The 14,422-nt window shown below is 45.0% G+C and overlaps 2 protein-coding genes across 5 annotated transcripts; one reads left to right on the plus strand and one right to left on the minus strand.

Moving 5' to 3' along the window:
- The first annotated feature begins 2,008 nt into the window (after nt 1–2,008).
- Nucleotides 2,009–6,365, plus strand: LOC136466368 (uncharacterized). Of its 3 annotated transcripts, none has more exons than XM_066464732.1 (13): nt 2,009–2,190; nt 2,293–2,653; nt 3,244–3,430; nt 3,528–3,762; nt 3,832–3,900; nt 4,002–4,103; nt 4,509–4,549; nt 4,746–4,879; nt 4,958–5,021; nt 5,148–5,244; nt 5,325–5,437; nt 5,918–5,943; nt 6,027–6,365. In XM_066464732.1, the coding sequence occupies exons 1-13, from the start codon at nt 2,157–2,159 to the stop codon at nt 6,127–6,129; spliced, it is 1,566 nt and encodes a 521-aa protein (XP_066320829.1). In that variant the 5' UTR covers nt 2,009–2,156; the 3' UTR covers nt 6,130–6,365. The 3 variants fall into 3 exon arrangements, with proteins under 3 accessions (XP_066320829.1, XP_066320830.1, XP_066320828.1); XM_066464731.1 differs by having other exon boundaries at nt 2,010–2,190; nt 5,319–5,437; XM_066464733.1 differs by lacking the exon at nt 6,027–6,365 and having other exon boundaries at nt 5,319–5,437; nt 5,848–5,939.
- Nucleotides 6,366–6,716: 351 nt separating this feature from the next.
- Nucleotides 6,717–11,435, minus strand: LOC136466370 (uncharacterized). Of its 2 annotated transcripts, none has more exons than XM_066464734.1 (4): nt 11,241–11,435; nt 9,667–9,934; nt 7,549–7,785; nt 6,717–7,217 (listed from the first exon to the last, which is right to left on the minus strand). In XM_066464734.1, exons 2-4 carry the CDS (start codon nt 9,898–9,900, stop codon nt 6,942–6,944), a joined length of 747 nt encoding a protein of 248 aa, XP_066320831.1. In that variant the 5' UTR covers nt 9,901–9,934; nt 11,241–11,435; the 3' UTR covers nt 6,717–6,941. The 2 variants fall into 2 exon arrangements, with proteins under 2 accessions (XP_066320831.1, XP_066320832.1); XM_066464735.1 differs by lacking the exon at nt 11,241–11,435 and adding an exon at nt 10,328–10,997.
- Nucleotides 11,436–14,422: the final 2,987 nt, after the last annotated feature.

A 14,422-nucleotide genomic window follows, 5' to 3' on the forward strand; every position in this document is an offset into this window, starting at 1 on the left:
AAACGTTATGGTACAATGATGTACGTCCTAATCTATTACATGACCCCTTTGGCCCAGGTCAGAATACGGGGTCGCCAGCGTCGACGGACGGCGTAGGAGGAGCCACCTCCTCTTCGAACAGTCGGGCCAGCGACGTGCCAGGGGCCTCAGCCGCCTCCACCAAGCTTCATCACCTCCTCCTCGGCCTTCTCATCATCCTCTGCCATGATGTAAATCATGTCCGAGACCGGTAGGAAGGTCCGAGGGTCACACAAAAAGCCAGGGGAACTCCTGATCGCCCTCTCGCTTTGTGCAGAGGCTCGGGGGCTCTTCCTGTAACCTTGCCGAAGTCCAGCGACCCGAACTCGCACTCAGAGGCCCGACAAACGCAATAAACTCCTCACTCAACAGGAAAAAAAGCCCCTAGAGGAGTAAATCACTCCTCTAGGGCCTCGGGGGCTACACCCGACGGATGCGCTCGTGCGCACCCACCGGAACCTCAAAAAACAAAACACAATCCTGATGGGAGTAGCTGCAAGCCAAGTCTCGACAAACCCTCAGGGAGAGTGCTCGCACTCCCCCCGAGGCTCGGGGGCTACTGTCGGATACCATAAAAAGGGGTACCCTAAGCAAGAACCGAAAAGATTGCTTAGACCTTACAAATATCAAAGCCGAAGGGCAACCACGAGGCCTCAGCCGATTCTCCAATTCGCCCCACCGAGGCCGTCTCGCCGAGGCACCCTCGTCGAGGCCGATTTTTCGATTTTCCCCGCCGAGGCCCTCTCGTCAAGGCTGATTCTCTGATTTGCCCCGCCGAGGCCCTCTCGCCGAGGCCGATTCTCCGATTCACCCCGCCGAGGCCCTCTCGTCGAGGCCCTCTCGCCAAGGCTGATTCTCCGATTTGCCCCGCTGAGGCCCTCTCGCTGAGGCCGATTCTCTGATTCGCCCCGCCGAGGCCCTCTCGCCGAGGCCGATTCCCCGATTCGCCCCGCCGAGGCCCTCTCGCCGAGGCCGATTCCCCGATTCGCCCCGCCGAGGCCATCCCTCTAGCAGTCTGTCCCATCCATTTAATGCGCCTGAATGCACCCACTACATCAGCCACGACCAGCAGGGTACAGCAACAAGAGCGATGAGACAACGGTCAAATCTCCTTTTTACCATCCCTTACTGACAGTGCAGGGGTTACCATGCCCTGCGGCCACATGCCCTGCACTTTTCTACCTAAACCGGGTACGACGCTGACCACCGAGGCCCCCGCATCATACTCAGGTCACCACCCAGGCCTCTGCGCAGTCAGCCACAAACACCTGCCAGGCCTCTGCGTGCCACCAAGTCAAAAATTCACAAGGCACAATATGTCACCTACAGCGGAGGCCATGCTGACTAGACGTCAACGAGGACCCATTCGACTTCAACAGCCTCGGGCATGGCCGGCACGACGCACCAGTGATCAAGTACCAATTGCTATTCCTGACACTGTGCTGCTATAGGAATAGGCCACAGTACTAGATCTTCCTTCCTCGCTAAGGCTCCACATGTAGCTCTCTCATGTACTCCTGGCTCCCTCCTTGCGGCTATAAAAGGAAGCAGCCAGGGCCGTTTCTAGAAAACGAGACCACGTCGGCCCTTACGCACACTCTCCTGCCGCCTGAGAGCAACGTCTCAAGCAGCCCACATCACTCCCCGTCGAGACCTGGGACTAGCTCCCTCTCTCACCTAGCTTGTAACCCCCTACTACAAACACTTCGGTGCAAGGAATACAAGATCGAGCTCTCAGACTGGACGTAGGGCATCGATTGCCTGAACCAGTATAAACCTTGTGTCTCTTTGCATCACCATCCGGGATTAGGGGCACGCAGTTCATATTTACTGGTTGGTTGAGGACCCCCGGTCCAAAACACCGACAATTTAATTCCACAAAAAATATGATTTTATATAAAAATTATCTTCATTTAATTCCGTAAAAAATATGATTTGACATGATTAAGACACTGACAACGGCGGCCTCACAAAAGCTTAGCGCCCTAGTCCCACCTGTCAGCTGCTGTAGCAAGCAAACTGACATCACCCGCATCTCCTAGACGCCGTCCCCAACCTCTCCGTCCCGCGCCGCCGCCGCCCGTCACTGTGCTCGCGATCTCGCCGGCGGCCCCAGAGGACTTGTCGCGTGCTCGGCCATGGCGTCGTCACCGCCGGCCCTCGAGATCCTAGGTATCCTCACACATCCCCTCTCTCTCTCTCCTCGCCGCGTTTGCCCCCTTAATATCTCGCGTTCGAACACCGCCCCTCTGACGGAATGCGCCAACCTCGCAGTTCGCGAGCCCGACGGCTTCACGGTGTGGTCCGGCCCGCCATACCCTCCGGGCACCACCAGCCCGCCGCAGAGACTCCCCAAGACGGCGTGCGGCGCCACCTCTTTCTCCACCGACGGTGCCCGCCTCCTCGCGACGGTGGCATCGGCCTCGGCCACCGTCTACGATTGCCGCACACTCGCCGTTGTCAAGTGCTTCGAGCTACCGGGTCTCCTCGCCGCCGCGCTGTCGCCCACGGGGGCGTATCTGCAGACCTTCCAGAAGTCCTCCTCGCCGCAGGAGAAGAATGTCACGGTCTGGCACGTTGACACAGCTGCTGCTCTCTACCAGCACTACCAGAAGAGCATGTCTAAGGCCACCTGGTACGTGTTGCTTGGGCTCTCGTGACACTGATAAATTATGCTGCCTGCACTCTTTATCCTTCATTATGCTTGTAGAGATGTTAATATGTAGGTTAGCGTCTTATTACTCCTGATTTATCTGATGAACATTTTATGGGGGATAGTGGCAGACGCTCGCTTGTTAACTACATCCAGCACATTTGCTATTGCAATATTTCGTTATATGTCATATGGTAGCTATGTTTGAATTCTTGCACAGTTGTATACACATCTATCACTGAGGTTCCTATCAAGCTGGATGATGCTTCTTTTGGGAGACTAGCAAAGAAACAAAACTGTTACTCGATTTTAAAGATATCTCCTAGTACCCGATCCTTAGTGATTAGATTGGCTACTGATTAAGCTTTTTATCCTGGTTCCTGGATTTGAGATTCTAACACTACCTTCTGCCACCATTCTATGTGGATTCTCCATTAGTCGCACACATGAGATTAGGCAAAAAAGAAACCTGAGACAGTATAGGAGGAAGTATCTATAAATTCGATCAATTTGCGTAAGCATGAGACACATTTGAGTTCTTTTGATGCATGATATGTTGATTGAACCCGCAGGCCAATGGTTCAGTTTTCTGCGGATGAATCGGTCGCTTGCCGGATGATGCCTAATGAGATACAATTCTTTGATCCAAAAGATTTTGCAAAAGGGATTTTGTATAGGATAAGAATGCCTGGCATAGCTACGATGCAGCTAGCAACTGCACCAGGATCTCATGTTGCTGGATTCGTCCCAGAGGCTAAGGTTTGATTTGTTACATTTTATTTAGGTAATTAGACTGTGTTTCTGCAAACTAGTTTCACAAGGTTACTGATCTATTTCTCTCTCTGGTTTCGAGTAGGGTGTTCCAGCTAGTGTTCAGATATTTTCTTGCAACAAGGACGCACAAAATCAAGTTGTTGCTCGCAGGAGCTTTTTTCGTTGTTCCACTGTTCAATTACACTGGAACAAAGGGTCCACTGGGCTTCTAGTTCTTGCTCAAGCTGACGTGGATAAAACCAACCAGAGTTACTATGGTGAAACCAAGTTGAACTACTTGACAACTGACAGGGCCTTTGAAGGAATTGTTCCACTTAGTAAGTTCTTAGGTTTTGACAATATTTATCCTTTAATTTCTGGTATCTGACCCTATCATGTATTGGCAGAAAAGGATGGGCCAGTCCATGATGTGCAGTGGTCTTCCTCTGGCTCTGAATTTGCTGTGGTTTATGGATGTATCCTTATATTTACTGTCTTCATATGCACTGTAGAATTTCAGAGTTTTACCTTTTATGTACCATTTGTCCTTTTTAAGTGCTCCTTAACCGTATCTCAGTTATGCCGGCCAAGGCAACAATATTCAACAAGAAGTGCAACCCTCTTGTTGAGCTTGGTGAAGGACCTTACAATACGATAAGATGGAACCCCAAAGGACGATGTATCCTCTAGAATAATTTGATCAGTCAGTCTTGTGTGAAAATGTGGTGGGCATATCTAGCTGTTTCTATCTGCGAAAGTTGGACTAAGCCATGCTCCCTATGTTCTTTTCATAGGGCGTATTAGAATCTGGATAACTCTTTACAAGCATTCTTTGACTACTAATTTTTATTATGAAAAGCTAGTGCTACAAAAATAACATTATTTTAAAGATGTCAAATACACATCTATTCATATAACTTTTGCACACTAAGTGTGCATATAATTTGACTAATTGTTAGTTACAGTTTAAGAAATTTGACCTTTTCAGATCCTAATACTCAGTATAATAAGAAACGGAGGGAGTATATACATCTTATGAAACCTGTTGCTTTTACAATATCCTTGACCACATTTTCTCGACCAGTTTTTGTATTAGCAGGATTTGGTAATTTGCCTGGTGATATGGTATATTTCTACACCAAACAATTTTTCAGCATTATTCTTCACCCTGAAAATTTATAAATATTGCCTATTTCATCTGCTTAACTCTTTAAGTTTGGTATAGAAAAAACAAAGATAAACTACAATAGCAAACATGCCTTAATACCTGTAAGCATCTACAAATAGTTGCATTGTAGCTCACATGGTATTTTCTGCCCAGGTGTTCTGGGATTATTCAGAAAAGAAATTGGTAGCAAAAACAAAGGCAGAATGTTCTGTCACAAGTGAATGGTCCCCTGATGGTCGTCATTTTATGACTGCTACGACAGCGCCGAGGCTCCAAATAGACAATTGGTATGTTTACTGTATTTGGCAATTGGCATATTAATGGACATAGTTAAATGCCCTTACTGAATGGAACTGTTGTTGCAGTATAAAAATATTTGACCACAACGGATCTCTGCAGTTTAAGAAGATGTTTGAAAGGCTGTATCAGGTATACTGTATACCCTCAACATAACTTCTTATTTTTTATCCTATTCTGTTCCTAAACTGTAGTAACATGCTGAAATTTATAGATAAATATGCACTCTATATTTCTGATTTTTTTTGAATCATTCAGGCTGATTGGAAACCTGAAGTACCTGAAAGATTCGGTGACATTGCTGACCTGACAACATCCTTGAGTACCTTAAAGATTGAAGAAACAAAAAAACAAGGTTCTGGTATTCTCGTAGATTCCAAGTCAATCTGTTCTGATCAATTGATATCTTCCCTTGACGTCCTTCTATAGTTTCAGCACAAGGTTCCAAGTCAGCACAAACATCAAGCAAGGCCCCTGCAAATACAGCACCGAAACCTACAGCATACCTCCCACCCCATGCTAAGGGTTCTGCAGAACTTCAGGACAAGGTACAAGCTTCTATCTAATAACACCACCATGGTTCCATTGCAGAACTGGGGTGTTTGGTCTTTGGTAGGAATGGAATGTGAAACTGAATGATTTGGTCTATTACCATGCAATTGCTCCTTGTCATGGTGCCGCAACAACAACAAAGCCCGTTAGTCCTCCAAGCAAGTTGGGCTAGATCTCCATATGAGTGGTTGGATTTTTTATGTTGGTTTGTCAGGCCTATCACCACCTCCTTTACCTGGGATTGTGACCGGCTATGCTGAAAGTGAAAGTTGAAACAACACAGGCTAGATCTTGCCAGTGTCAAATAGAATAAAAGAGGAATGTGTCTCATATACTTAATAAATCATATGCTGGCGATTACCTGGGATTTGCTGTGCTCAGCTAATTCTTTTGGTTGTTGTTCCAGCTCGTTCGAGAAAATTCTCATTGTTTGGCAGTATAAGAATATTGACTTATCATGTTTTGGTGCATTGCAGCTCTTTGGTGGATTAGCTCCTGCAGGGTGAGTTTCACATTCTTCATTCACCTTTTCTTATGCCTTTTTTTACATCGACAGATAACCCACTGACCTTAACAATGTAACAGGGGGGAGATGAGCAAAAATGCATTGCGAAACAAGAAGCGCAGAGAGAAACAGAAGGAAAAGAAAGCTGCTGAAGCGTCAGGCTTTCCTGCTGATGAAAGTTGATCTGTGCTGGATTTGTTTCAGCATTTCCAACCACCGAGTATAACAGACAGTGACAAATGATTTCTTTCAATCTGGTGAAACGGCCATGCACCAATTCACGTTTACACCGTATGAAACTCTTCATAGTTTGGTGCAGACAGTCAGGTTATTTTTTCAGTGTTATACTGAATTTGTATAAGCATATCGAAGAAACAGAATAGTGAGGCTATTTCATATTTTCATGTGCTCTCTTGTTCTGTCGATGGATTCGTGATCATTGTGCTAGCAATGCCACTATTGAAAGGACGATAGTTTCATGGGCATGATAGTTCTTGCCGAATTTCCTACAAAACATTATCGTACACTGTTGCATTAGCATGGCAAGAATAATTGTGTAACTTTGAAGTACTAATGTCCTAATCCTAACCCCCCAAAAAAATGTATGGCATGGCAACTTGCTAGCTGATTAGCCGAGGGCTGAGGCTTGTGGCAAGAGATCTGCAGTCCTCAACAAACACGTGCATAGAAAGAGTTAGTAAATAATCCTTCACCCCCCGCTACACATTTCGTGTCACAGTTGAGAGTTTTGATCGATCAGATGCACAAGCTATCACCAACGTCTGATTGGCAGGTTACAGTCTCAAAACACGGTCCCATCAACTACAAAATTGCCAAGAATTCACTCACGAGACATACCCGGTAAAGAACAAAAAAAATCAATGGTCCAGGCGACAGGCGACAGGCGACCTTACTCCGCTGCACTAGCCCACGTTCCTATTATGCATTCTGCAATGGGTCAAAAAAAAGGAGGGGGGCTGATGATACCCCATCAACTAAGACTCCTGAGCATGGGGACGCCAGTTTCCCCTGCAAAGCTCCTGCATAAGATGCACAAATTTCTGAGGCTGTTGCCACCATGTAGGTTTTGACACAGCTGATCTCTCATATTGGTCCTCTTCTGAGCCTTCCTTCTGCATGAAGCTCTCGGAGAAGCTGTGCCACTTTTGCATGGCACGCTTCAGTCGGGCAGTCCTCTTACCAGTGACGAGATATCTGGTGTAGTCCCTGGCAAGACGGTAAAGTTCCTCCCCTCTGATTATGTGGATGTACTGCACCGTTAGAAAAAATGCAGTGATTTAGCAGCCATCCTGGAGGGTTAATGCTTGTCACTATGATAAACACAGATGCATACATTTGAATTTCGTAAGATCTGGCTATAACAAAATTGTAAAGGTAATTCATATCATAAAGGGACTATAATCATTTTGTACCTAAGTGTCACATGTACAAGCAAAAAAAACCTAAGAGCATGAAGTCTATTGATACCATTCTGTCTTTTTCATAAGCAATGGTGTTTCAGCAGTCTATGATGCCCAGTGCTAACTTATCAAATAGGTATACCAGGAAATGCAGAAGAAACAAGGAAAACAAAACAATTACCACAAGTATGAAAGCAACAGTGGCCAAGATAACTTGGACTACTTCATCCAATGTTTCCTTGAACGATTCATCATCTGGGCCACCAGAACCACCACTGCCCCCACGGCGATTCCCATTCCCTCCGCCTCCACCAGACGCTTGTTCTCTCAGTTTAGCCACCTGCTCCTTCAGCAAGTCTTGTATGGGCCGGGGCTTTTTTGCATCAGCCATAGCTTTCTTCAAAGATTCCATCAAAGGCTGCAAAAAACCGATATACAAGATCACCAACCTATTAAGAAATGTAAATGCACTCTGCTAGCAGAACCAAATGTATGTAAATGTTTTGGGGATTGAGACTTTTCCTATATATTTGGTTTCTTGACCAAGCCAGCTATTCCTAACATGTACCCTTGATCTGTGTTTAAATTCGATATGGTAGCCTAACATGCTCCCTCCATTTTAGGTTTGTCCTAAGTCAAACATTCCTAACTTTGACCAACAATTTAAAAATATAGTTTTAAATAGTTGAGAATAACCCAGCAGATTATTATGACTTCCAAAAACAACAGAAGTAATCCACCTAAAGGAGTATGACAAAATTCTGAAGCGAGACAAGAGTAAGTTTGCTTTGATCCACCAAATATATCATACACTAGTTCAATTTAACAAATATCTAAGTGCACAGTATGGGCGTATGGCACATGCAAATAAAAATATCACTCTGACCATGTTTTACTTAATTCAACAAGAGTAAAGTCCACTGCCGGTCCTTAAACTTGTGTCCCTATGTCATCCCGGTCCCTAAACTCTCAAAATAATTATTTATAGGTACCTAAACATTGTTCGGGTCTCACAATAGTCCTATCGGATCTCCATGCGGTCCTATAATTTGCGTAGGTGTGTCATTTTGGTCCCAAATGTCGTGAACTAGCTAGCAGGATCAACGTGCTCCAGCCACTGGCCACCCACGCTCGGCCTCGGTCCGAGCTGCCGTAGTACGTGCCAACCACAGCCGGCGTGTGGGTCTGTGGAATCGAACGCGACAACCACGCCGCCACCGAATGCCGCCTCCTCTTCGGCGCCCGCGCAGGCCGCGCGTCGCACACCACTGGCGCTGTCGATGCCTCGGACGCCATGGAGAGGCTGTCAGAGCAGTCCTGCTGCGCAGAGGAGGCTGTGAAGGAGGACTGGACAGCCATGACGACTAGGTGAGGTGACCTCGAAGCTCGCCGGTGGAAGCGACGTCTTGGTCATTCGGCCAGTACGGCTGCGCTAGGTGGCCTGCGCGGCTGCGCCAAGTCCGACGCCGCAGAGACTAGACTACGCACCATCAAAACGCAGGCGAGCAAGGAAGCAATTGTCTCCATGCTCGAGCCGTGGCCGCTCCCTCTCACCCATGACACGACTCCGAGGACAGTAGTACATGCACTGTGGTGCGGCCTAGGCAAAAGCCGCCGGCAGCAAGAGGTGGCGAGCCGAGAGTAGCCTGAAGCCACCGGCAAGCCGCCCCTGCACGCATCACCACCCGAGCAACACCAGGTGAGGCCGCCCCAGCGCCACCGTGCGAGCAGGCCCATGAGCTGCTGGGCGAGGGTGCCCTGGGTGAGCGCGCTTCCCTGCCGCGGACGTCCGGCGTGCGAAGAGTTGCCGTCGAGGAGGCCAAAGGCCGAGCGGCGCAGTAGGCACTAGTCAGTCCGGGAGGAGACAGAGTCACGGGTAGCGGGTTCAGACCCGTTTGGATGGGCAATGAGACCCGAACAATGTTTAGGTATCTAGATGAACGTTTTGTAAGTTTAGGGACCGGGATGACACAGCTGTACAAGTTTAAGGACCGGTAGCAAACTTTACTCATTCAACAATATCAAGTGCACTGGTGGCATTCATAAATTTTGGCACCGACAAAACATCAACTTTGTTTAATTTCATCCACCAACTAAGCTACCGAAACTGGCCTTGGACAAAACCTATGCGTGACCAAAATTTTGGTAATTGGCAGTGAATCCACGGTAACACTATCATTTGACACGTATTCAACACACCCCTAGAATCATATCAAGAAAACAACACAGCTATGCATTTTTGCATGATAAATTTATAAGAAATATCAAGCATAAAAGGAAGGCCTTAGAAGCTACTTACATCATCAGCAGTGCCAGGGTTTCCCTTTCCACTTAAGGCACATACAGGAGTAAGCCTTTTGTGGCTAGCAGCAATGAGAACTAGCCTTGGGTACACCTTCTGTTGCAGCTTGTGGAATCCAAGAGCATGTGAATATAATGGATACTGATATGTGCTCCCAAGACCTGCTATAGGTTTGTTCACAATGATCCTACTGTGAGGCTTGCAAGTAGTGGCTTGGAAGTAGCTCATCATTTCCTACTTCTTGAATAGTTAACTAGAACCAAATCTGCAGATTCACATTAAATGTAAGAATTTCAGAAATTGCGAGGAAAATGCCAATGCCTCGAAGGCAGTATAAAAATAGATAACAACAGAATCTAATGCATATGATGTGGGTTGGGTGTTTCTGTGTTTGTGGGGGTGGGGACAGTGTTTTTTTTTTGTAAACCCAACCAGGTAGCCAAGATTTGGATAGCTTTCCTTCTTAATAGAATTTCAATCAACTCTCTCTCTTTCAGTTACATAACTAAGAATATGCATGATCCAGTTTGGTTTTCTACCTCCCTCAAAATGCAAAGAAAATGAAAAAAAAAAAACAATTCATGCATCGGAACATAAAGTTTCCGGAGAATCTGTTGGTAAGCTGACCAATAACCAGATTAAATGCAATGTAGCCAACCTTGGCAGAAACCATATGAACTTCAATTCTTCATGTTCATGCGCTACCGGTATGAGGGAACCCTGTTCTGTATGACAGATCCCTATTGACACTCAAACCAAAAATAGAGACAGTGTACACAACCATTGACATGATGACACTACATTATACATCAAGGAAATCTACATGATAACCTAAATAAAACAATAAAATCGAAAAGAGGAAATGGAAGCATCACAACTAACTTAAGGTGAAAAAATACCACATCTCACATTCCAAATAGGAATGACATGAGTAAAAAGTGGCATAAGACTACCTGCAAAGGGAATAGCATGTGACATGGGGCTCGGTTGAACCCCCCATTATGCCTAAAACAATCTTCACCTGCCTTGGTTCCAATGCCTATGGGATCAACTTAGATCAATTTTACATGACCTTAAAAATTGGCAACTAGCAAACTTCAGCATGCCCAAGCACATTTTGGTTGGTTCGTTCATTTCTCACAACGATTTCAGCAAATTTACGGCAAAGAACACATTAGCCGGGAAGCCTTATTCTGCTTCTTAATTTGCCAGAAGTTGGTGACACAAACACCTCTTGTTCATTCTCTTATCTCAGCCTGACTGATTACTGACTGCTCAGCGCAAATTAAACTCCATCTTTCACATGTAAAAACACAGGACATCAACACGGCTTTCTAATAGGCTATGGAATGCTTCCTCTCAGGGGCAGGCCCAGTAGAGGACATGGGTGTACACATGTATACACCCAGTAATTTTTTTACGAAAAAATCGAAGTTAGTAGGCATAATATATCTATACACTTGAAATTACATCATGTCGGAATAATAAATAGGGAAATAGCCAAATAGCTCAAGTTAGGGTTCGGGAACTCGGTTTCGCACAGCAGGAAAGGAAGGGAAGGGTCCGCATACTTGTTGGGTACTCGTCGCCGGCGAAGGGACCGTCGAAGGCCTGGCGAAGGGACAGACGAAGGCCTGGGTACCTGGCTTAGGACGGCGCCGGTCGGTCGCCGCGCGCGAGAGAGAGCGCGCGCACGCGGGGTGAACGGGAGAAGATAAGGCAAGGGGGGAACGGGCTGCTGGTTAGGTGCTGCAGAAGACATAACTGATTGTCTGTTTAAAGTTTAAACTCTATATATTTCCTTTATTATTAGTGAAATTTTACGGCACTAGGAAATTAGGTCTCGTTTGCTTATACTAAAATTTAACTTACACTGATGTTGATGTTTATGCTGAATTGATTCTAATATTAAAAAGTAGCTCAAACGAACAGGAACTTAAGTTGTGGGCTGAAACTAAAAAAAAAAATATGTAGATCTGGCTTACTATTAAATTTGGAGGATATAACATTATTTTGACGTCTCGTGAGCTGGTTCTCGGGATTAAAAAAATGGAGCTGCTTTTCTGAATAAAAAAGGAGCTCCTTCTATGAATTAAAAAAGAAGGTGCTGTTTCTCGTAATCTCATGTCAGCATCTCTTATATCCGAATGTTGTTTATCCCCAAATCGCAGAAACTAGGAACGAAAGGCCGGCCGGTGGGATCTCGCCGGCGGCTAAGACCGTGCGCGGGATCAGGGCCAGAGCTTCCCGCACTCGAGGTTGCAGCGGCAAGGCATGGGAAGTGCTAGTGCGAGCCGGCCACAGGAGGCGGCGGCGTGCTGCGGCAGGCGGCGGCTTGGGCGGAGTGTATAGAAGGCGGTGAGCGGCGGGGAAGGTGGTGTCATGGCGGGATGCACAGGGCCCGGTAGGACCCAGTTCTGGCAGCGTCGTGGCCGGATGTAGCGCGGAGCGTGCTGCCAGCGTGCACGCGGCAGCGCACAGCGCGACGGCAGCAGCGGCGGCGATGATGCAAGGGGTGACGGCGAATCCAGCTTGTGTGATTGCGCTAAAGTGCGACGGACCATGTGAACCGTGGTGGTGGTCATGGCTCGGTTAGGGAAGGCTCAGCGCATGTTACCCGCGGCGTAGTGGCCATGGTCATGGTGGCGGCCATGGCGGCCTCCCGCGATGAGGCGAGGTACGCAGGGGCACGACTCTCCCTCTCCTAGCGCGGTCGGCGCAGCGGCCCCCTGGCTGCGAGGCGGTCGGAGATACGGCGAGCCGGCGGGCGGCTTGCCAGCGACCTGGGAGGCGGCGACGCAAGCAACGAGATCCTGAGTCGCAGGCACGCCGGCCACTCCCGTTCGTGGAATTGAATTGGGACAGGAGTTAGAGATTCATTACAGGAGAGAAGGACTAAACTGCCCTTAAGAACAATTAATTAATTTTCGTAATTAATAGGTGCGGTAAATATTTTCCGCGGGAGAAACCGGTGGTTTCTCCTAAGCACCGTAACAAATCACTTATTATTAACTAGAAAATAAATATTCCCTTTGTCCTGAAATATATACTCCGAAAGAATATAATTATAATCCCTTTGTCTAGAAAAAATATATAAATTTAGCACAGTATCAAATTAAAGTATCTTGAATTTAACTAATTACATATTAAAAATATAAATAGTTATAATATCAAATAAGAAAGTACTGTGATACACATGGCTAAAATTAGTCCAAATTAGCTATGATTGCCTAGCTAATTGGCTAGCAACTAGTTAAAAACTTGGCTAAAAAATTAGGCTCATCTATGAGCCCTCTTGTTTGGATACACTAGAGCTAATTTGAGCTAAAGTTAGCTAACTAACAATTAGCTTATGGTATCAAACATGCTCTATATTTTTATAATATACTTATTTGGTGTCAAAAACATTAATATGTCTACCTATATACTAATCAAACTTTGGATACGGAAACCAAAATACATCTAGAATTGCATCCTTTTTCAGGAAGGTAGTCCCGTATTTGCATTTATCCTAAGTCAACCAGCCTTATATTTTGACTAAAATTGTAGAAAAATGTATTAACTTCTACCACAACAAAAAATTAGGTTATAAAAATATATTCCATAATATTTCTAATTGAGTTTATATGATGTTAAAAATATTATTGTTCTTTTTTTTATATAAATTTGGTCAAACTTAAATTAGTTTGGATTAGCATAAATAAATACACTATGTTACACGAGGGAGTAGTCAAAATGCCCTATTTGCCAAACACTCTTGCCAATATATTTCCTTCCACGTAACTGTTCGTTATATCTTTATATTTTTTAATCAAATATGATTACAAGACCTTTTCTTTCTTTAAATTACATACATGGACACTCATACACTAAAGAGGGAATTGACAAACCTTGATATTGATGAAATTACCACAAACACCTTACGTCGAGGAGCATGTTGTCTATCACTAAAAGAACGATGTCGTTAAATCCTAAAATAAATATAGGAAAATATGAGCACCTTTGTCAAATCGATGACTTGAACTCAGGTAACAAGTTCCACACAAAGCAAACCAACCAGCTAAGATACGCTCAGTTCGCGATCTGGACCTTTTCGTCGCTTCATCGTGGCATCTGCACTACTCCCGCCCGTCATCCCAAATTAAATCAACTTCTAAAATTGTCATAAATCAAATTATTTTAAAATTAACTAACTTTATAAAAAAGAGCACCAACATTATGACATCAAATTAGTATATATCAATACATACATCATGAAGTATATTTTCACAATATATTTGTTTGTGTTATCGATGTTGTTATCCTTTTTTATAAAGCTGGTTAAACATAAAATAATTTGACTTAGAATCATTTTAGGAATTAATTTATTTTTGGACGGAGGTAATATTATACATCTTCACTATGTCGAGATCTATTTTGTCCATCATCTTTCCCTCTCTGGTTACATTATTACTCTATATATCTCTATACTATATATGCTCAAAACTAAAAATAAAGGGAGATTCATTATGCATGCGCATCGCTGAAATATTTGCACTTGATTTTGCCACCAAGCACTAACCTCCAACGGTGTTTGTGCATCTCAACCAAAAAAACTAAGATGGTCTTTTTTCCTTACAAACCGACACCGACAATGCTTAGCAAGTAACATTGGGAGGCTATCTACAGGAAACTTACTTGTGTTTCATTTTCTATTTCCTCTAGATGTCATTTGTCTTGCTTATTTGAGCTGCAATTTGCACTAACTAAAGAA

The sequence above is a fragment of the Miscanthus floridulus genome, chromosome 7 (genome assembly GCF_019320115.1).
Source record: "Miscanthus floridulus cultivar M001 chromosome 7, ASM1932011v1, whole genome shotgun sequence".
In the NCBI taxonomy this organism is placed as follows: Eukaryota; Viridiplantae; Streptophyta; class Magnoliopsida; order Poales; family Poaceae; genus Miscanthus; species Miscanthus floridulus.

Coding starts and splice junctions, on each gene's coding strand:
- LOC136466370 (XM_066464734.1), bottom strand. CDS start 9,900: ATGATGAGCTACTTCCAAGCCACTACTTGCAAGCCTCACAGTAGGATC. Junction 7,786..9,666: donor ACCCTGGCACTGCTGATGAT/GTAAGTAGCTTC, acceptor GGTTTTTTGCAG/CCTTTGATGGAATCTTTGAA. Junction 7,218..7,548: donor CTGTTGCTTTCATACTTGTG/GTAATTGTTTTG, acceptor CTAACGGTGCAG/TACATCCACATAATCAGAGG.
- LOC136466368 (XM_066464731.1), top strand. CDS start 2,157: ATGGCGTCGTCACCGCCGGCCCTCGAGATCCTAG. Junction 5,022..5,147: donor TGTTTGAAAGGCTGTATCAG/GTATACTGTATA, acceptor TGAATCATTCAG/GCTGATTGGAAACCTGAAGT. Junction 5,438..5,917: donor CTGCAGAACTTCAGGACAAG/GTACAAGCTTCT, acceptor GGTGCATTGCAG/CTCTTTGGTGGATTAGCTCC.